The 21,935-nt window shown below is 50.9% G+C and overlaps 1 protein-coding gene across 8 annotated transcripts; it reads left to right on the top strand.

Annotated features, from left to right (window-relative positions):
- Nucleotides 1-398: 398 nt before the first annotated feature.
- SLC25A42 (solute carrier family 25 member 42) lies at nt 399-20,149 on the top strand. Of its 8 annotated transcripts, none has more exons than XM_032712272.1 (10): nt 399-438; nt 9,670-9,790; nt 11,222-11,333; nt 13,004-13,029; nt 14,957-15,123; nt 16,063-16,179; nt 17,393-17,544; nt 18,584-19,176; nt 19,441-19,699; nt 19,964-20,149. In XM_032712272.1, the coding sequence occupies exons 2-8, from the start codon at nt 9,710-9,712 to the stop codon at nt 18,907-18,909; spliced, it is 981 nt and encodes a 326-aa protein (XP_032568163.1). In that variant the 5' UTR covers nt 399-438; nt 9,670-9,709; the 3' UTR covers nt 18,910-19,176; nt 19,441-19,699; nt 19,964-20,149. The 8 variants fall into 8 exon arrangements, with proteins under 8 accessions (XP_032568163.1, XP_032568162.1, XP_032568160.1 ...); XM_032712271.1 differs by lacking the exon at nt 399-438 and adding an exon at nt 1,409-1,992; XM_032712269.1 differs by lacking the exon at nt 399-438 and having other exon boundaries at nt 8,957-9,790.
- The last annotated feature ends 1,786 nt before the right edge of the window (nt 20,150-21,935 follow it).

Below are 21,935 nucleotides of genomic sequence, written 5' to 3'. Positions count from 1 at the left end.
GAATCCTCGGTAACCCCGGTCTGTCCCCGGTCTCTCCGGTCACTCCCCGGTATCCCTGCCCCTCTCCGAGCTCTCCCTGCTGTGCCTGGGCGATATCTCCGGTCCCTCCTCGCTCTGTCCCCGCCGTTCCCGCTCTGTCCCCGCCGTGCCCGGTCCGTCCCCGCTCTATCCCCGGGCGGTCTCTCCCCGCTCCGTCCCCGGTCCGTCCCCGCCGCCCCCGCCCGGTGCCGCACGCCCCGCCCACCTCGCGTCTGTCCCCGCCCCTTTCCGCCTCCGATTGGCCGCCTCCGCCGTCACTCCGCGGGCGCGCAGCCACTCCGCGCGCGCCGCCCTGCCCTCCCCCGCGGTGATTGGCCGCGCGGCGGGCCGGGCCCCGCCTCCCGCGGCGCAGCGGGGGCGGCCTGGCGGCGGCGGCCGAGGCGGAGCGGAGCGGAGCCGGTGAGTGCGGGACGGGACCGCGCCGGGACGGGGGCCGGGACAGGGACCCGCAGCGGGCGCTGACACCGCCTCGGCCTCACGTCGCCGTGGCCCAGGGCCGGGCGGCCCCGGGCTGTGCGGCGGCGCGAGGCACCGGGTGACATTGGCGCGGCCTCCCGCGGGGTCACCCCGTGCCGGCCCGGCCCCGCGGGGCTCCGGCTGCTCCGGCCGCAGGACCCTCCCGGGCCGCCCGGCAGCTCGGGGCAGCGGCTGGAGCCGCGTCCGGGGCCGGCCCGAGCTGCGGGAGAGCGGCCTCGGCCGAGCCCAGCGCGGGCGGCGGCACCGAGGAGAGGCCCGGCCCGGTAACGCTCCCTGCCTGCAGTGCCCTGCCTTGCTTGCCTCGACTGCCCTGCCTTGCTTGCCTCGACTGCCCTGCCTTGCCTTGCTTGCCTTGCCTGCACTGCCCTGCCTTGCCTTCCTTGCCTTGCCTGCACTGCCCTGCCTTGCCTTCCTTGCCTTGCCTGCACTACCCTACCTTGCTTGCCTCGACTGCCCTGCCTTGCCTTCCTTGCCTTACCTGTACTGCCCTTCCTTGCCTGCCCTGACTGCCCTGCCTTGTCTTCCCTCCCTGCCTGTCCTGCCTGCCCTGCCTTGCCTGCACTGCCCTGCCTTGCCTGTCCTGACCGCTCTGCCTTGTCCTCCCTCCCTCCCTGCCTGCACTGCCCTGCTTTGCCTGCCCCAACTGCCCTGCCTTGCCTTCCTTGCCTTGCCTGCACTGCCCTGCCTTGACTGCCCTGCCTTGTCTTCCCCCCCTGACTGCCCTGCCTTGCCTTCTCTCCCTGCCTGCCCTGCCTTGCCTTGCCTTCCTTCCCTCTCTCCCTCCCTGCTTTCCCAGCCCCTACCTGCCCCGCTCCTCCCCTTGCCAGCCCCCCTGCCTGCCCTGCCAGCCCGTCCCCCTGCCCACCTCCTGCCCCCAACCCTGCCAGCCCGTCCCCCTGCCCACCTCCCCCCTTGCCAACCTGTGCCCTCTCTCAGGTGTGGGGGGTCTGTGTCGAGTTTTCCGGCTCCTCTTCCCTTCAAAGTCTCCCGATCAAAGCTGGGCTCAGCCAAGCTCAGCTCCACGTGCCAGGTGGGATTTTGGTCCTGTTCAGTTGGTCTGAACCTGGAGAGGAGGCGAAGTGTTGTCTCTGTGCTGAGGGACAGGTACCAGAGTGTGTTAAACACAGATCCCCCCCCTGCCTCCTGCTTCTCCCCCTTCAGCACCAGCAAAAACTTCCAGAGCAGGGTGGGGGGAACTTCCCTGCTCTGCCTTCACAGGTGGGAGTGGAAGGCTTGGGTGTAAATTGTAACATCAAAAGCCAGGTGGGAAACGCTGGAAGTGCCTGTGCAGGGTTAATAAACGAGATTCCACCTTCTCTGCTGCCTGTGAGCGTGGAACTCGCTGTTCCAGCAGAGCAGTTGCTGTGATGACCTTAAACCTGGGCTCCCCTGAGGCCTGGAGGCGCTGGAGATGCGTCTGTGTGCCTTGGAGAAGATGTGTTTGTGTGTGTTTTTCCTGCTGGCTGATGATTCAGGGTGGGTTTGGAACCTGCTGTCACTCTGCTTTGGGTTGTTTTGCTCCTCCGGTGTTGTTTTCCCGCGGTCTGATGGGTTTGGAGTGTTTTGGAAACGTTCTGGGGTTGAAATGACTCCTGGTTGGAGAAGGATGTGTGTGTAAAGGATCAGAGGAGACGTCTGTGGGTGTTGGAAACCAGCTGAGGAAGGAGAGACTGTAATAAAGGTACCAGAGGGTTGATATAATCACACCAACAACCTGTGGGTGAAGGTGTTTAAAAATAACCTGAGTGTCTGAAACAGCAGGGCTGGATTCTGGGGAACTGAGCATCTTTACACCCTCCTGGAGCTGTGGGTACTCAACACTTGATTTTCTTTCCCCCAGCAAGTCCAAAGGATTGTTCAGCACCTCTGGATGTGGGTGCTGAGGAGAGGGGGGACTGGGGGCTGTCCTTGGTGTTGGATTTCAGCAGGAACTCTGGCCCCAGTGATTGCTTCAGACAAGGGAATTTTGGCCTCTGATAACCCCAGAATATGAGTCAGGAGCTGCAAGAATTGGGTTTGTGGTTTGTTTTTTTTTTTTTTGAGCTGGAGCCCTGCCTTGTGAGGGCAGGTTTCAGGTGTGTCTGGTGTGTTCAGCTCCACTCCACGAGGTTGCACAAAACAGAAAACCCCAGCCCTGAGCCTGTGGTTGCCTGGGCTTGGGTACAGGTCAGACAGGTTTGGAGAAAAACCTTCAGGATCCAGGAATGATTTTCTTCGAGCGACTTTGCTGCCAGTGACAGGAAAGCTCATTCAGCTTTGCCCCTACAACCAATACCAGTTTTTCACCCTGTGGTGCCATTTCCCAGGTGATCCATCCATATTCCTGGGCTTGGGAAAGGGTGTTACATTTTGCCTGGAGTGGAGAAGGCGAACTGAGATGCAAACAGCTCGTTCCAGGCCACCAAATAAATGAGGTTTTAAGGAGCTCTCTGCTCTGCTGTGCTTTAAATCTGCTGCTCCCTGTTGTTGCACAAAGGTGTGAAGGTCTGTGTTGGTGCTGCTGGGCCTGAAGTTACCCCCAAAATAACCCAGCTGAGCCAAAACCTGCAGCGTTTTGGCTGAGCAGAGGTGATGCTTGGCTTTAAATCCTGCCAAAGTTAAGGCAGGGTGAGCACAACACACACTGAGGGGGCAGCTCCTGATCTCCTGGGCTCCACCAGGGTGGAAATCGTTGCCCTGAGGGAATGGCACCTTCCTGGCACAGCTGTGGCTCATCCTGCTTCCTGATGGGAGATCTTCATTCCTTATTTTTCCTTAATTACTTATTTTTCTGCTGGGGGGGGTTAGAGCAGAGATTGTTGAAGCAGTTTTATATTTTATTGTCGTTTCCTCCTGGTATCACCTTGGAGAAATGATTTCTGAGGAGTGTCCAGGCTGGGGGGTTTGTGGGGTGGGTGGCTTGTTTTCCTGCCTTCTCCTGGAGGCAGGGAATTGCTCCCTGACCCCTGGAGTGGGTTCAGCCCCCCCTGGCTGGAGGGCTCTGCCCTCCCTCAGATAAAGCTGGTTTCTGCCTGGCAGATAAGAGCAGCTCTCCAGCTTTTGGCTGTGGAAAACACAGCTGAGGTGTTCCCAGCAACAGGCTCCTCTCAGCAGCTGAAGAATGAAAGCTCTGTCTCTCCTTGCCAAGATTCCCTCTGTTCTGGGGCTCCTTCCCAAGCTCTGTTCAAAAACACCAGGCTCCAGGAATAATCAGCTGCCTTTTTCTTGCAGGGCTTTGGGTTTAACCATTTCCCAGTGCCCTAATTCAGGTCAGATCGTCCAAAACCACGCGAAGAATTTGGATCTTTGTCCCGGGTTTTTGTTGGCAGGCCTGGGGTTTGTCTCAGGGGGAGGCAGGGGGAGTGTTTCTGTGGAGCTGAGGAAGGCTGGAAGAAAATTAAACTCTTCCAGATGCTGTAATTTCGGGGGTCTTTTAGGCAGTGATACCCTAAAAATAATTCCAGTGGTTTCTGTCCAGGCCTTTAAGGGGAAGGGGGGCTCTGGACTGTTCACAGCTGATGGTTTGGGGTTGGATTTGATGAATGTGACTGAGGAGAGCTGGGGCTGCAGGGCACCTCTGGGCTTGATTTTTAGCAGCTTAATCAAACTGGAAGGCAAAGATGGACCTCAAGGGCCCATCTGGTTGGAGTTCACCCCGTTCTGAGCGTTTCAGCCCTTTTTTTCCTGTGATTTCCTGTGATTTTCTGTGGTACTTTTGCTCCAAGGGTGATTTTGAAGCTGCAGTAATCTCAGTTTTTAGCACATCTCTCTCTCTGTCAGACTCAATTGCTCAATTTCACAACAACAATTGAAGGGAAAACCTAATTGAGCAACTTCCCTGGGTCACTTCAGCCTGCCTGGGAAAATGGGTGAACCTTCCTGCAGGAGCTCCCTGGGTTTTCTTCTTCTTTGCTAATTTAATTACGTGCTTTCATTAGCCACATAATAAACCAAAAAAAAAAAAGAAAAAAAAAAAAAGGAGTTAGGAGCTGAATAACTGGGCAGTGAGGGAAGCTGGAATGTCTGAATGGAGTTGTACAAAGGGGGGCTTTACCTGACTGAAATGGAGATGATGCCCCAGAGGTGAACTGTGTGTCCTGTCCGTGAGCTGAGAGTGGGATGTGCTGCTGCAACAAACTCCCAATTACTCCGTTTAAAAAGCCTTTAATTTTCTCTCTGTGCCTTGTTTTTTCTCCCCTCAGTCCCAGTTTCTCCTGAATACAGTGAATTTTGTGAGCATCAGGGCCACAGCTTTGCCCTTCCCTGTCCCGGGGCTCGGGACTATTTTGGTGATTCCTTCTGGGGTTGTCCAGGGGGGGAAAAAAAAGCAAATATTTCTCAGCAAATAGCTGCTGGTGCTGTTTGCTCTGCTTTGCTTTGCTTTGCTGGGGAGATGATAATTCCCTCAGAAATCTCAGGGCTCTGGGACAGGTCTAGATTCCACCAGGGAACATCACACAAACGTGTTTTCCGGCGGTCATGGAATTGTTGAGGTTGGAAAAAAACCCAAATAATAAATTAACATCCAGTTCCAACCCCCTGCCCCTTCCTTCTGTTCTCCTCCCTGCTGCTCCTGGGGGTTGGTGTTGCTCTGCCACGGGAAAAGTGGGAAAACACATGGAGGAGGGAATGCCAGGCAGGCTTTTAAACAGTTTAATTTTAATTTTAATTTGGAATTACTGAAAGAATCACCTGCAAACCTTGATTTTAATTGTTCACAGCCAAACTTTGGAGGTATTTGTGGTGGTTTTTCAGTTGTGCTGGTGGGTCCAGGAAAGTCACTGGCTCCTGTGCTGAGCAGCTTTAATTATGTGGAGATGGTTTGAAATGGAATTTTTTTTTTCTTCTAGTTGTGAAAATTCATAATTGTAAAAATACAGTTATAAGATTACAATTCGTGGTGGTTTGAAAAAAACACAAGGATTTCTAAAAGGCCAATTTAAAGGGGTTGTTACAATCTGGGCTCATGTGAAAGGGAAGAAGAAGTTTTCAGACACAAAGAACTTGGTATTAGGGGGAGGGAAATATTTACAAGTTTATTTACATATATATATATATATATATATAAAAATAAAACAACTTAACTATTTCTTCTACAGATACAATAAAATAATATATTCCATTAGATAAGTCCCTCCTCTCTTCCAAAAAGAGTCCAGGAGAAAAAGGAGAAGAAGTCTTTTTTTTTTTTTTTCATTTTCAAGCTACAGTTCTTCTAAATTAATTTCTTTTGACGCTGTTAAGTGTCTCTTGTCTTCAAACCACCACATAATTATAAAAAATATCACTGTAGAGCGTGATTAGAAAAATATGGTTAGGAAAATATGGTTAGAAGAATATGGCTAGAAAAATATGGTTGATTAGAAAAATATGGTTGATTAGAAAAATATGGTTGATTAGAAAAATATGGTTAAAAGAATATGGCTATAAAAATATGGTTGGTTAGAAAAATAGGGTTGATTAGAAAAATATGGTTAAAAGAATATGGCTAGAAAAATATGGTTGGTTAGAAAAATATGGTTGGTTAGAAAAATATGGTTAAAAGAATATGGCTATAAAAATGTGGTTGGTTAGAAAAATAGGGTTGATTAGAAAAATATGGTTAAAAGAATATGGCTATAAAAATATGGTTGGTTAGAAAAATATGATTGATTAGAAAAATATGGTTAAAAGAATATGGCTATAAAAATATGGTTGGTTAGAAAAATATGGTTGGTTAGAAAAATATGGTTGATTAGAAAAATATGGTTGGTTAGAAAAATAATCAAATTAAATAGCTGGAATTCAGCATCGTGGCTGGAGTGACGTGGGACAGGGTTGGTGTTTGGGAACCCTCGCCCTCTCTGGCAGTTTGACAATGTGGGATTGCCCAGGAATGCCGTGGAAAACTGGGAAAAGGGAAGGGGAAACCCTTTGTGCCTCCCCTGGGATGTGGGGAGTGAGGGTTGTTTTAGTGCCCAGGTGCTCCCGGAGCTGTTGGAACACCGGGATAGACCTGGAAAAGCCACCCCAGGCACAGCTTTGCCATCCTAAAATCCTCAATTTTCTGGGGTGCTGAAGGGGAGGAGGGGCCTGAGCTTCCCTATTTTTTTTCCCACTTTGGGAAATCTTTAATCTGTGTTGATCCAGGCAGTTTTTTCTGCTGGATGTGCAGGAAGTGCTTCACCCCGTCCCTAAATGACGGTGGATTTTGGTGTAAATGTGTTACTCATTAAACCCCTTTTAACTTCCAAACTCCCCTCTGCCAGCAGGTTTTCCTGCCTGATTCCTGAGGGGAATGTTTTGCTCTGCCCTCAGGATCCAGATGTGTGACAGGGCCTTGTGTAACTCCGATATAAATAACCCAGTGGTGTGTCATAAAAAAAATTACATCTAATCCACAGCTTTTTTTTGCTTTTTTTTTTTTCCTGGTTGCCTGTGGCTTTGTGAACACAGGGAATGACTGTGTTGGGAGCAGGATGAAATACAGGGATTTAAAAAAAATACCCACATGGCTTTCAGTGGATTACTTAATGAGCCAGTCGGGGTGATACATGTGCAAAGTGATGGCTGGTGTTACAAATTCACCCCCCAAAACTTTAAATTCACTCTTCAGGTTTGAACATGACCTTTTGTTGTGTGTGGCTCCAGTAAATGTGCATTATTGGTCAAAATAACTCCCTGGCATCAGAGCCCAAAATAAAATACAGCTGGCTTGCTTTTCCTTCAGCAAAAAATAATAAATAAATGCTATTTTTGCCTCGAAGCCTCTGCATGTTTAGAGCTTGTGTTCCTGCAGGGCAGGGGGGCAGTTTAATGTGTAAAACTGGGCATATAACAGGTGTTTGTGAGCTCAGGGCACTAAAAATAAAAGAGGGACACGTCTGAGTGGGCTGAAAGACAATATCATGGGGTGAATGCATCTCATCTCTGTGCCTGTGCACGTCCCAAAATAAAGTCAAAGGCTTAACACCAGTTCTGCAAATTCCCTCTCAGGCATCTCTTTCTCAATCAATCTTTCAAAATCAGGCTTTAAAGGAAAAGTTGTGGTTTGCATCCCTCAGCCCTTTAGCACCATTTCTATTTTTGAGGGGTGGGGGGTGTGTGTGTGTGTCTGTGTGTTATTTTTGGCAGAGATAAATCTGATATCGTGACCTACATTCCTTTGTTGGAGCCAGGGAGGGGAAATGTCTCCACCTGTGATTTCCTTGGTGCCTTGGCTGAAAGGCTTTCTTTAATTTTCCAATGAGTTTTTCCCAAGTAGGGGAGATAAGAAGGAGTGAGAAGGGAAAGGGAAATGACTGCAGGTAGCAGTGAGAAATAATTAACTGCTCTTCAAAATAATTAAGTGCTCTGCTCTGCTGTGTCATGGGATCATCCCTGGGCTTGATCCTGGAGGGAGTTTTTGTTCACAGGGCCAAACTTGTGTGAGGGAACCTTCTAGGAGCCAACACTGCTGATGTTTGGGTTGTGTCAGGTGTTATTTCTTGTTCAAATTTGGAGTTACTGCTCTCTGAGTGACATCTTTTTTTCTGGAAAACCCCCTCAGGAGTTGGAAACACGTGGGTTTGTGTCTTCCCAAAGCTCCAGCAGGGGAAGAGAAGCTTTGGGGTGACCTGATTGTGGCCTTCCAGGACCTGAAGGAGCCGACAGGAAAGATGGAGAGGGACTTTGGGCAAGGGGTGGAGGGACAGGACAAGAGGGAATGGATTTTCCCAGTGCCAGAGGGCAGGGAGAGATGGGATATTGGGAAGGAATTCCCCCCCTGGGATGGATTTCCCAGAGAAGCTGTGGCTGCCCCATCCCTGGGAGTGTCCAAGGCCAGGTTGGAGCACCCTGGGATGGTGGAAGATGCCCTTGCCCGTGGCAGGGGGTGGGAATGGATGAGTTTTAAGGTCCTTCCAACCCAAACCAGTGTGGGATTCCGGGATGTTTGGCATTAAAGGTGCCCAGGCGTGTTTGTGGATCCATCATCCCAAACTGGTGATGCAGGAGCTGCCTCTGCTTTGCCTTTAATACCTGCTGGAGAGGGAAGGGTGGCACTAATTTGTGAGAGACACGAGGAGGAAAAAAAAAAAAATAGGTCAGCAAGTCTGAAAGGTGCTGACAAGCATAAAATACCTCGAGATTGTTAAAAAGGAGGGAGAAAAAGAGCCTGAAGGTGGTTTTTCCAAGCCAGGCATCAGAGGGAGCAGGAGTGAAGTGACTTGCTGAGGGGCAGGATGTGTTTGGGAATTCAGATTTCCTAAGAGCAGGTTCCTGGGAAGGACTCCAGGGTGGCACTGGGGCTGTTGGAGCAGCTTTGTGGCTCGGAAAACCCCTCCCTGTTGTCACAGACCCTTTTGTGAACGGGTTCACCACCTCTCTGTGCTGCCCCAGGGTTTTTCCAGCTGCAGCTGTGTTCCCATTTCTGGAGATTTAAAAATTAAAAAAAAACCAAAAAACAAAAAACTTGGTGGAAAAAAAATCGCCCTGTAAAAAGCAGAAATATCAGAAATTTAAAGCTAAAAAACAAGTGAAAAGCTTCTCTTTAAAGCATTCTCTCTGCATCTACACTCTGCAGCTCCAACTGGCCAATATTTCTGCTTTTTATGGTGCAGCTGTGAGGAGAGGGAGCCCTAAAATCACTGATGTGCTGCTTCAGGTCGAATCCCTGGTGTCACCAGAATAGCCTTTCTGGCACGTGTGAGCCACTGGATCTCTCTCTTCCCTAAAATAACCTCCACTTGCTCCTGCCAGGATTTGGGGACTTGCTCCTGGGACTGGTTTTTTTCCCCCCCTTTTTCCAGGGAAGGGGTTTTAAATTTCCACAAGCCCCCTCCAATGTCTGGTTGCTCAGCAGTGAGATATCAACCAAAATCCTGCCTGTAAGAGGACAGGGCGGGGCCTGATCCCTCTCCCTGGAAATGAGGGATATTTTGGTGGTGTTGCTTGCTCCTGAGTTCCTCTTGGGGTGGAAAAGGTGGATATGATGGACACAGGTTTGATGTGGCACCAAAGTACCCCCCACACATCCCTTTACACCTTAAAGGAATGGAATTGCACGAGGATCCTGGAAATGCTCTTCCCTTGGGAACTTGGAGAGGGGTTTCCTGCTGGAAACAGCCCTGGGAGCGTGTCAGTCCTTCCTGTGCTTTCACTGCCTGGATATTCCCTATTTTTGACGCTTTTCCTTCGTTTTTATTCCCCATGTAGGAGCCAGAACTCTTCTGCCCCCTTGGAAGCACGACTGGTAATGGGTAATGGTGTGAGAGAGGGTCCAGTGGAATTCCCAAAGGATGTGGAGCCAGTCACAGCAGCCCATCTCCCAGCAGAGGTGAGAGCACGAGGGCCTGGTGGGGGCCAGAAGCAGCGTGGGAAGGAGGAGAAGGGGGGGATTCTGAGACCCCCCCCCCTGGAATCCTGCATCCAGCTCTGGGGTCTCCAGCACAGGGAGGACATGGAAGCTGCTGGAGAAAAACCAGAGGAGGCACCAGGATGATCAGAGGGATGGAGCAGCTCTGCTGGGAGAGCTGGGATTGTTCAGCCTGGAGGAGAGAGGCTTTGGGGTGACCTGATTCCAGGACCTGAAGGGGCTACAAGAAAGATGGAGAGAGACTTTGGAGAAGGGCTTGGAGTGACAGGACAAGGGGAAATGGCTTCAAACTGACAGAGAGTAGGGTTGGAGGGGATATTGGGAAGGAATTCTTCCCTGGGAGGGTAGTGAGGGACTGAGGCTGTGGCTGCCCCATCCCTGGAAGTGTCCAAAGCCAGGATGGGGCCTGGAGCAACCTGGGCTAGTGGAAGTGTCCCTGCCCGTGGCAGGGGGTGGCACTGGATGGGTTTTCCTGTCCTTCCAACCCCAGGCACCCTGTGATTTGAGCTCTGGGGTGCTGGCAGAGCTGCAGAGTGTGTGCCAGCTCTGGAATGTGTTCCTCTGGGGAGAGCCAAGAGTTTCCATCCCCTTGGGAAGAGGTGTTGCTGGCACTGCCAGGCAGGGCTGGGTTCCCTTGTTGTGTCCTGCTGGCAGAGCTGGGACCAGGGCCACGAGCCTGGGTGTCCCTGCTCCTGCTGCTCCTGCTGCTGGATTCACTGGAAGCCCTGGAAGAGGAGGGGATGCTGAACCTTGGTCTGGTTTAGCCCCAAGCTCAGGCTGAAGTTCACCTTCACGTGGCTGCCCTTGCCTTTGGCCCCAGGCAGGAGGAGATGGGAGGGGAAATCCAGGGATTTGGGTAACAAACATTAACTTTTTCAGTTGTGAAACACTCTGGAAAAAAAGGGAGATGTTAACTCCTCTTCTCCACAGCCACACAGAGCGTGTCAGAAGCTCACATTAAGCCTTGTCTCACAATCTGGAACCTCCACGGTGTTGGATTTCATTTGCTTGCTCCCTGTCTGTGTGTTGGGAGAAAAGAGCTGCTTTATAAACATGAGCTGGGGCAGGAATGCCAGTGACAAACCCACTGCCATCCCATTCAGCAGAGTAGGAAACCTGCCTGGTTTTATCCTTGGGAATAGGGCTTGGGTGTTACTGGGAGGGCAAGGGAGAACCTTTGGGAGAAATCATGGGGAGGGAGTGGCTGAGCTCTGAGAAGGAGAAACAATAGAGAGAAGGTAGGAGGTGGCAGATCTTGGAATTTTGCTTCCTGATCTGCTCAGGAATTCACTGTGCTAGAAATTTGGTAAAACATTTTGACCCAAATCCTGGCGAAAGGGGGGGTAAATGCTGCAGCAGAGGTGAAGTGTTATTCCTTGTGCTTTGTTCCAGGATAACCAGGAGAAGAAGAAAGTGCTCAACTCCCTGATGTCTGGTGCATTGGCTGGTGCTGTTGCTAAAACTGCAGTGGCTCCCCTGGATAGGACAAAAATCATGTTCCAAGGTGAGTCCTGTGGGCTTTTCCAAAAATACTCTGAATTATTGTTGGCAGGACCCAAACCAGCAACCCTGACCTGCTCAGCCAGCCTGTTCTCCAGTGCTCCAAGGGGAATGTGAGGAGCTGTGGAGGCACTGGAGGCAGGGAATCGAGGGGCTGGAGTTTCCTGCCCGAGGTGAAGCTGAGTTGGTTTGGGGGGAGCTGAAGTTAGCGATGGAAATACTGCAAGAGGCACAGGAGCTGCATCCCTGGGTTTGTGTTGCAGAGCCCTCCTTGGAACCCCTGAGCTGTGGAACAGAAAGTGAAATTCGTCTGTTTGGAACAGAAAATTGTCAGGGGTTCAGCAGGATTTGGGATTCAGCCCCATCCTGGGCTCTGTTTGGTCCCCCTGTCCCACTGCAGGGACTGACAGCTCCACTAATTATCCCAGAGGGATAATTAACAGCACAGGCTGTTGATTGAGGAGACATTTGGTAAAGGCAGGAATTTTTAAAGCTGGTTGACGTCCCAGATTAACGGAATTGGGCGGGTTTGATCTGATCCCTGGCTGACATTTAATTTGGGATTGGCTTTCATTTGAGGTGATTTTCCCTGTGGACACAGCGAGGGCTGAGGGATAGCAGGGCTGTGGATCAGGGGGATTAAAGCCTGGGCTGGGATTGCCCCTGGGAGCAGATGCTGGTGCTCTGCTTTCCCACCATAGCTCACCCTCTGGTTCATCCCGGGTTGGAGATGTGGGATGGAACCACAGGACTGGGCTGGGTCAGCAGCTGGCCCAAAATCCCTGGAATTCAGACAGGCCACGTTTATAAAAATACCTGTTTGCTTTGGCCCATCCAACTCACTGCAAAGGATTTGATTCAAATGTTCCCATTTGAGCAGTCTCTTAGTTCCTAATGGATATTTTAGCTTCTTGCTCTTCTCTGTCTGAGAAGGGGCAAAGCACCTTTGGGATATTATCTGGATATTTCCTATTTTTGACACTTTTGCTTTGGGTTATTGAGTGTAGGAAGGTTGTCCCTTAACTAGGGACTGAAAAATGGGGCTCTGAGCAACCTGGGCTGGTGGAAAGGGGTCGAAACTAGACCCTCTTTAAGGTCCCTTCCAACCCAAATCCTCCTGGGCTTCCACGATTCTCTGAATTTTCCTGTGGCAGAGGGAGAAGAGCTTCTTCTTTTCCATCACAATTGTATTTATTTCTGAAAAAAAAAAAAAAACCCAAAAGTGATGAATGGCAAAAAGGTGCAGGGTGGTGGAAATGCATTTGCATGTGATCCTTGGATGCACTCGAGAGGTTCCAAGTCTCAGATGAGTGAGGGAGAAGCTGCAGCAGCTGCTTAATTGGGCCCACGTTTGGTTTGGAGCCTGGGCATGGAAATGCTCTGCTGAAATATTGGGGTTTTGAATTAATTTTGTATTTATTCCTTTGTTTCAGCAGCGTGTGACACAAACTGAACGTTTTCCCAACTTCTGTGCTGGTTACCAGTGTTAAGCCTTTATTATAAAACAATCCCTGCTTCCTCCTGCATTAATTCTTTTGCTTCTCTTTTTATCCCTCAGATAAAACACCTGTATGGTTTATTTATTTACCAAATGTTTATTTATATTTGATCCATCTGAATGTATTGCAAGACCTAATGTTCCTTTTTTTTGTTTGTTTTTTCCCCTCCTTTTAGTGTCTTCAAAAAGATTTTCTGCCAAGGTGAGGTGATGTGTCTTGTCTGCTGTTGCCCTGAAGTGTTTGATTAATGGCAGTAATAGCTCCAACTGCATCTTTTGTTTGCCTTTTTTTTTTTTTTTTTAACTTTCTTGCTTGGGATTTATTAGGAGGACTCAGTGAAAAGCACAGAGGGAAAGCACTGGGAGTAGGCTTGTTTATTATAGGGCAGTTTTTAATCAGATTGTTGGTGGCACAGAGGGGCTCAGTCCTTGCTCATGCTCTGGGTTTTACCCAACATTAAGTGTGACATCACTCAGGGCTTGTTTTTGGCACCTTCTCTAGTGATTTTTTTTCTTCTTCCCCCCCCACAGGATAGGGAATTAAATCTGGGAGCTGACCTCTATCACACCTTGCTATGGGGTGGGGGGTTTTTTTGTTGCATTTGAGCATTTTGTTCCACGTGTGCAAACCCAAACGTTTCTGCCTCGCCCTAAGGAGATGAAATGGGGTCGAGGAAGGGTTTGTGCAAACAGCAGCCTGGCTCTGAGCCCAGGGGAGGGGAAGGTGTCTGGGATGGCAAACTCTTCCCTGTGCTTTGCTGGGATGTGTCCCAGATGGAGCAGTCGGGGTCGCTTGGAGAGGTTGATCCATAGGGTCGCTTGGAGAGGTTGATCCGTAGGGTCGCCGTGGCACTTTGGACCTGGGAAGTTTGGAGGGAACCTGGTAGTTTGGAGGGAGAAAGGCTTCCCTCCTCCCTTTTATAAGGGAAAGGGAAGGGAGAAAAAAAAAACAAACCAAAAGAACTGAAATAACAGAACCAAAGCAATATATATATGTATTTACACTTATATACGATTACAAAAACCATACACGCATAAGAAAGAAACCCCCAACACCTCCCAAAAAACTATCAGATATACACAACGAATAAAGAGCTATCAAACCAAAATCTTAATACTTACCTTAAGTAAACGAAAACTGCTCCACCAAATCTCTCCTCTGGAATCGGAAAAACAACAGAACAGGCCTCGCAGGCCTTGCAGGCCTCACAGGCCTCACTCCCACACGAGCAAAACCGGCTCCAACTTGGCCGAAAGAGATCTGGCCAACTAACTTCCTCCAGCTTCCATTTATATTCCTAGTTATGTAAAGAATAGGATGGAATATTGGGATTTAGGTACTTCCTTGGTTTCCACCTGGTTGCCAGGAAGAGGCCTAGACCAAACCGTGAGCGACCTGGGAGTGGGGATGGACAGGAAGCTGAACAGGAGCCAGAGTGTGCCCAGGTGGCCAAAAAGGCCAATGGATCCTGGCCTGGCTCAGGAACAGTGTGGCCAACAGGTCCAAGGAAGTGATTCCTGCCCTGGACTCAGCACTGGTGAGGCCACCCCTGGAGTGCTGTGTCCAGTTCTGGGCCCTCAGCTCAGGAAGGACATTGAGGGGCTGGAGCAGGTCCAGAGAGGAGCAACGAGGCTGGGGAAGGGACTGGAGCACAAGTGCTGTGAGGAGAGGCTGAGGGAGTTGGGGCTGTTCAGCCTGGAGAAGAGGAGGCTCAGGGGAGACCTCCTCACTCTCTGCAACTCCCTGACAGGAGGGGGGAGCCAGGGGGGGGTTGGTCTCTTTTCCCAGGCAACCATCAGCAAGACAAGAGGGCTCGGTCTGAAGCTGTGCCAGGGGAGGTTTAGGTTGGAGATTAGAAAGAATTTCTTTCCAGAGAGGGTGCTCAGCCATTGGAATGGGCTGCCCAGGGAAGGGGTGGATTCTCCATCCCTGGAGGTTTTTAAGCTGAGACTGGATGTGGCATCAGTGCCACGGGCTGGGAACCACAGCGGGGTTGGATCAAGGATTGGATTGATGATCTCGGAGGTCCCTCCCAACCCAGCTGATTCCATGATTCTGTGTTTCTATGACAATCGCCTCTTCCCCCGGGATTTTTCGGGTAACCCCCCGCTCTCCCCGTGTCCTGCAGGAGGCTTACAGGCTCATCTACCGCACCTACCTCAACGAGGGCTTCTGGAGCCTCTGGAGAGGGAACTCGGCCACCATGGTCCGTGTGATCCCCTACGCCGCCATCCAGTTCTGCGCCCACGAGGAGTACAAGCAGCTCCTGGGGAGCTACTACGGCTTCCAGGGAAAGTAAGGATGAGGGAAGAGCGTGGAGCAGCCTGGAGGGAGGGAGCTCTGGGCAGGGCTGCTACCCCTGGGGGAGCTCTGTTGGCACAGGGCTGTGCCAGCCCCTCTCGGGGTGATGTGCTTAAAGAACAGTGTGTTGGGGGGGCAAGGGAAGGATGGGGTCAGGAATAGTGTGTTTGGAGGGCCAAGGGAAGGATGGGGTCAGGAACAGGGTGTTTGGGGGCCTGAGGGAAGGATGGGGTGAGGAACAGGGTGTTTGGGGGATTAATGGAAGGATGGGGTCAGGAACAGGGTGTTTGGAGGGCCAAGGGAAGGATGGAGTCAGGAACAGGGGGTTTGGGGGGCCAAGGGAAGGATGGGGTCAGGAACAGGGTGTTTGGGAGGGATCAAGGGAAGGATGGGGTCAGGAACAGGGTGTTTGGGAGGCCAAGGGAAGGATGGGGTCAGGAACAGGGTGTTTGGGAGGGATCAAGGGAAGGATGGGGTCAGGAACAGGGTGTTTGGGAGGGATCAAGGGAAGGATGGGGTCAGGAACAGGGTATGTGGGGGATTAATGGAAGGATGGGGTCAGGAACAGGGTGTTTGGAGGGCCAAGGGAAGGATGGGGTCAGGAACAGGGTGTTTGGGAGGCCAATGGAAGGATGGGGTCAGGAACAGGGTGTTTAGGGGATTAATGGAATAATGGGGTCGGGAACAGGGTGTTTGGGGGGCTAATGGAAGGATTGGTCAGGAACAGGGTGTTTGGGGGCAGGGAGAGCGGGGATTTGGGAGCAGGGATTTGGGATTTCGGGATCAGGCAGAGCAGGGTTTCGGGATCAGGCAGAGCAGGGTTTTGGGATCAGGCAGAGCAGAGATTTGGGAGCAGGGAGAGCAGAGCCATTCTCCCAAGCAGTGTCTCCCTGTCCAGGTGATGTGTTTGGTGTGTTCTGTCCCCTCCTGCAGGGCCCTGACCCCCTTCCCTCGGTTCATTGCCGGCTCCCTGGCGGGCACCACGGCTGCCATGGTCACCTACCCCCTGGACATGGTCCGTGCCCGCATGGCTGTCACGCCCAAGGAGATGTAAGTGCTTCACAACCACCCCTGCAGCCACCACCACAATGCACAGCTTTTGGTTTTTTTAAGGTCAGATACCTTTTTTCCCAATTTTCTGGATCTTTTTTTTAAGGTCAGATGCCTTATTCCCAATTTTCTGGATTTTTTTTAACGTCAAATACCTTTATTCCCATTTTCTGTGGTTTTTTTTTTTTAAGGTCAGATGCCTTTATTCCCATTTTCTGTGGTTTTTTTTTTCCCAAGGTCACATGCCTTTACTCCCATTTTCCAGATTTGTTTGGTGGGTTTTTTTTAAGGTCAGGTGCCTTCATTCCCATTTTCTGGCTCCTTTTTTTTTTAAGATCACATGACTTTATTCCCATTTTCTGGATTTATTTTTTTTTGTAAGGTTAGATGACTTTACTCCCATTTTCTGTGTTTTTTTTTTTTCCAAGGTCAGATGCCTTTATTCCCATTTTCTGTGTTTTTTTTTTCCCAAGGTCAGATGCCTTTACTCCCATTTTCTGGATTTTTTTTTTTTTTTTTTTTAGGTCAGATGCCTTTATTCCCATTTTCTGTGTCTTTTTTTTCCAAGGTCAGATACCTTTATTCCCATTTTCTGACTTTTTTTTTTTTTTTTAAGATCACATGACTTTATTCCCATTTTCTGGATTTATATATATATTTTTTTTTAAGGTCAGATGCCTTTACTCCCACTTTCTGCATCTTTTTTTTAAGGTCAGATGCCCTTACTCCCATTTTCTGGTTTTTTTTTTTAAGGTCAGATGACTTTACTCCCATTTTCTGGATTTATATAAATTTTTTTTTTAAGGTCAGATGACTTTATTCCCGTTTTCTGGGTCACTTCTTGCTCAGAGCCTTTGGTGCAATAAACCTCTTATTGGTTTATTGCTGGGGCTCTGAGCACTGATTAAACAACCAGAGCCCTGGATCTGGAAGGAGATGGATACTGGGAGACCCCACTGCTGGAAACTCTCTGTTGATTCTTTAGGAGGCCACTTGGTGCTTCCAGAAAGATCCAACAGGCAGGACACAAGTGGTGGAAGGGCTGTGGGAGAGCCAGGGCTTGGTGTCTGTGTTTGCTGCTGAAATCCCTTCTGAGCTGTCTGATGAGCTCAGGGCCCAATTAATGAATTGCTGATCCTTCAGAAAGTGCTGTTGGGAATGTTTCCTGGGGTGTGCAGCCTCTGAGCAGCACAGCTTTGCTTCCCCTTTGCAGGTACAGCAGCATTGTCCACGTCTTCATCCGGATATCCCGGGAGGAGGGGCTGAAAACCTTGTACAGGGGGTTCACCCCAACCATCCTGGGGGTGATCCCCTACGCTGGGCTCAGCTTCTTCACCTACGAGACCCTGAAGAAAGTCCATGCAGGTAAAGCTTTGCTTTCTGGGGGAGGCTTTGGGGCCAGCTCCAGGTGTTTGGGTTGAGGGGGGTGCAGGTAAAGGTTTGGGGGAGGCTTTGGGGCCAACTCCAGCTGTTGGGGTTGAGGGGGGCAGGTAAAGATTTGCTTTCTGGGGGAGACTTGGGGCCAACTCCAGGTGTTGCAATTAGGGAGTGCAAGTAAAGGATTGGGGGTGGCTTTGGGGCCAACTGCAGGTGTTGCAATTAGGGGGTGCAAGTAAAGGTTTTTGGGAGGCTTTGGGGCCAACTGCAGGTGTTGCAATTAGGGGGTGCAGGTAAAGATTTGGGGATGGCTTTGGGGCCAACTCCAGGTGTTGCAATTAGGGAGTGCAAGTAAAGGATTGGGGGTGGCTTTGGGGCCAACTGCAGGTGTTGCAATTAGGGGTTGCAAATAAAGGTTTGGGGATGGCTTTGGGGCCAATTGCACGTGTTGGAGTTGAGGGGGTGCAAGTAAAGGTTTGGGGGTGGCTTTGGGGCCAACTGCAGGTGTTGGAATTAGGGGGTGCAGGTAAAGGTTTGGGGATGGCTTTGAGGCCAACTGCAGGTGTTGCAATTAGGGGGTGCAAGTAAAGGTTTTTGGGAGGCTTTGAGGCCAACTCCAGGTGTTGCAATTAGGGGTTGCAAATAAAGGTTTGGGGATGGCTTTGGGGCCAACTCCAGGTGTTGGAATTGAGGGAGTGCAGGTAAAGGTTTGGATGAGTCTTTGGGGCCAACTGCAGGTGTTTGGATTGGGGGATGCAGGTAAAGGTTTAGGAGTGGCTTTGAGGCCATCTCCAGGTGTTTGGATTGAGGTGGTGCAAATCCTTTCCCTGCCCTTGGAGCCAGCTGCAGAGTGGCTGGTGGAGCTTTGGGAGCCTCTTTACCTGCAGGAAAGCTGTACCTTGCAGAAGCCACAAGAAGCTGCAGTTCCCGGGCGCGGGAAGGACTGGGGGCCAAAACCCCGGGAGCGCTGGGTCGGGACACTCCCTTTTCCCGGTTTCCCAACCTTCTGCCACTCTCTCCCTGGCAGATCACAGCGGGAAGGCCCAGCCTTCCCCTCCGGAGAGGCTGCTCTTCGGAGCCTGTGCGGGGCTCATCGGGCAGTCGGCCTCTTACCCGCTGGACGTGGTGCGGCGCCGGATGCAGACGGCCGGAGTGCTGGGCCACACCTACAGCTCCATCCTGCTCACCATGAGGGACATCGTCAGGGAAGAGGGACTCATCCGGGGCTTGTACAAAGGCCTCAGCATGAACTGGGTCAAAGGGCCCATCGCGGTGGGAATCAGCTTCACCACCTTTGACCTGACGCAGATCCTGCTCCGCAAGCTGCAGCACGGCGCCGGTGAGGAGAGGTAGTGCTTGAACCCCCTCAGCCAGGGGAAAAGTCCCAAACTGGGTAGGAAGAGCCCTCGCCTCGCCTGTGCCCTCCCACAGCTCCAGAACTCACCTGCCTCGTTTGGGTTTCCTGTCGTTCCTGGATTTTTTTTTTTTAATTTTATTTTTTTTTTTGGTCCTTTTTAACGAGTCCCTCGGAAACCTCAAGGGGCCCATTGCGGTGGGGATCAGCTTCACCACCTTTGACCTGCCACAGATCCTGCTCTGTAAGCTGCAGCACGTGGAGAGGTAGTGAGTGCTTCCACCACCTTAGCCTGGGGAAAGTCCCAAACCATGTAGAAGGAGCGATGCCCTCCCACAGCTCAGAACTCACCTGCCTCGTTTGGGTTTCCTGTCGTTCCTGGATTTTTTTTTTTAATTTTATTTTTTTTTTTTTGGTCCTTTTTAACGAGCCCTCTCGAGTCCCTTGGACACAGTGGGAATCAGCTTCACCACCTTTGACCTGACGCAGATCCTGCTCCGCAAGCTGCAGCACGGCGCCGGTGAGGAGAGGTAGTGCTTGAACCCCCTCAGCCAGGGGAAAAGTCCCAAACTGGGTAGGAAGAGCGATGCCCCCGTGCCCTCCCACAGCTCAGAACTCACCTGCCTCGTTTTGGGTTTCCTGTCGTTCCTGGATTTATTTTTTTTTTTTTTTTTTGGTCCTTTTTAACGAGTCCCTCGGAAACCTCAAGGGGCCCATTGCGGTGGGGATCAGCTTCACCACCTTTGACCTGCCACAGATCCTGCTCTGTAAGCTGCAGCACGTGGAGAGGTAGTGAGTGCTTCAACCTCCTTAGCCTGGGGAAAGTCCCAAACCATGTAGAAGGAGCGATGCCCTCCCACAGCTCAGAACTCACCTGCCTCGTTTGGGTTTCCTGTCGTTCCTGGATTTTTTTTTTTTAATTTTATTTTTTTTTTTTGGTCCTTTTTAACGAGCCCTCTCGAGTCCCTTGGACACAGTGGGAATCAGCTTCACCACCTTTGACCTGACGCAGATCCTGCTCCGCAAGCTGCAGCACGGCGCCGGTGAGGAGAGGTAGTGCTTGAACCCCCTCAGCCAGGGGAAAAGTCCCAAACTGGGTAGGAAGAGCGATGCCCCCATGCCCTCCCACAGCTCAGAACTCACCTGCCTTGTTTTGGGTTTCCTGTCGTTCCTGGATTTATTTTTTTTTTTTTTTTTTGGTCCTTTTTAACGAGTCCCTCGGAAACCTCAAGGGGCCCATTGCGGTGGGGATCAGCTTCACCACCTTTGACCTGCCACAGATCCTGCTCTGTAAGCTGCAACACGTGGAGAGGTAGTGAGTGCTTCCACCACCTCAACCAGGGGAAAGTCCCAAACCATGTAGAAGGAGCGATGCCCTCCCACAGCTCAGAACTCACCTGCCTCGTTTGGGTTTCCTGCCGTTCCTGGATTTTTTTTTTTTTTATTATTATTTTTTTTTTGGTCCTTTTTAACAAGCCCTCTCAAGTCCCTGGGAAACCTCAAAGGGCCCATTGCAGTGGGAATCAGCTTCACCACCTTTGACCTGCCACAGATCCTGCTCCATAAGCTGCAGCACGTGGAGAGGTAGTGAGTGCTTCAACCCCCTCAGCCAGGGGAAAAGTCCCAAACTGGGTAGAAAGAGCGATGCCCCCGTGCCCTCCCACAGCTCAGAACTCACCTGCCTCGTTTGGGTTTCCTGCCGTTCCTGGATTATTTTTTTTTTATTATTATTTTATTTTTGGTCCTTTTTAACGAGCCCTCTCGAGTCCCTCGGAAACCTCCTGAACAAAATTCCTCCCCCTCCAATCCTGCAGAGCTGAGTCCTCCAAAGCAGCTGCCTCACCCCTCCTGCCTGACTCTGGTGCCAGGAGTGGAGCTTCCCAAACCAACCCGTGCTGCTCCCGCTCCCACCCTGGGCTCCCTGGGCAGAGGAGGTGGTGGATGATGGAAGAGGGGACTCGGTGCTGTTGGAATGACCCCCTGGATGTGGGAAGTGGCTGCTGCTCCTCCTGGCAGGCAGTTTGGAGCTCCCAGAGCACGTGTTAGCTGGAGGCAGCCTGCCAAGTGCAATATTCCAGTTGGTCTGGAGGGAATTCCGCGTGTTCCTGTGAGCTGGGAGCGTGCTCTCCACGGAGCAGGGCCGGGACACTGCTCTTGTCCTGGAAGGTGAATGTTTCTCTGCCCTTCTCCAGTTGTTTCTCTCACTTTTGGGTTGAGTTGCATAAATCCCCCTTGTTTGTGGTGTCCCTCTGAGATTACCAAAGACTGTGGACAGCAGGGGAGGGGAGTTCTGAGCCGTTTGGGGAATGGAATTCTGGGGTGTGTTGTCCTTGTTGTCGGGTCAGGGCTGGGCCTGGATTCCCAAACTGGATTGACTCAAACTGCAGTCACGTTCTGGGGCTGCCCAAACCCTTCCATGTTGTCCTGGTCTGGAGGCAGCATTTTCCAAGGGATTTGACAGTGTTGATGCCCTAGGAGAGGGTGTTACATCCTTACAGTTCAAGCAGTTTTATCCTTCAGTATTATTGTTGCTGCTCTATGCACCACGTGAGAACAAACACCTGACTTTGCTGTCCCAAAAAAAAAGCTGTCCCTGTGTGATGGAACCAGCCTGGGAGCTGATTCCAGCTCCTGGCCTTGCTTCTGAACAACCTTTTTGTCTTTTGGTACCTGCTGTGTAGGTCGTGTCACCTCTGTTTGTTAATCCACACCTCATCCCACTTGCTTTCCCATTCCTAAAATTCTCCTGGACCAGCCTGGTCCTTGGGATTCTGGGCACCACAACCAGTGCTGACCTTTCAGAAATGATCTATGTAGTGCCAATCACTTCCACTGGTAATTTGAAAATTAATGGTGGAGAAGCTTTTGGTGTTTCTATTTCAAATCAGTTTTCAGGGAAATGGAGATTTTGGGGGTGGGGTTGTTCTGTGATCCGTTCCTCTTATTAAATTTGGAGTGCAAGAGAGGTCAGAGCAAACTTCAGGCTTCCCTGAGAATCAGATTACCTGTACCAAGATAAAAAATC

This window comes from Chiroxiphia lanceolata, chromosome 27 (assembly GCF_009829145.1).
Source record: "Chiroxiphia lanceolata isolate bChiLan1 chromosome 27, bChiLan1.pri, whole genome shotgun sequence".
Classification (NCBI taxonomy): domain Eukaryota; kingdom Metazoa; phylum Chordata; class Aves; order Passeriformes; family Pipridae; genus Chiroxiphia; species Chiroxiphia lanceolata.
Note: the sequence above shows the minus strand (reverse complement) of the source record. Positions and strands in the feature narration are given on the sequence as shown.

Bases quoted from the DNA above. Each gene is read 5' to 3' on its own strand.
- SLC25A42 (XM_032712269.1), top strand. From the start codon at position 9,443: ATGATGGACACAGGTTTGATGTGGCACCAAAGTACCCCCCACACATCC. The intron at 11,334-13,003 runs GTGAGTCCTGTG...CCCTCCTTTTAG, and splicing joins GACAAAAATCATGTTCCAAG to TGTCTTCAAAAAGATTTTCT. The intron at 15,124-16,062 runs GTAAGGATGAGG...CCCCTCCTGCAG, and splicing joins TACTACGGCTTCCAGGGAAA to GGCCCTGACCCCCTTCCCTC.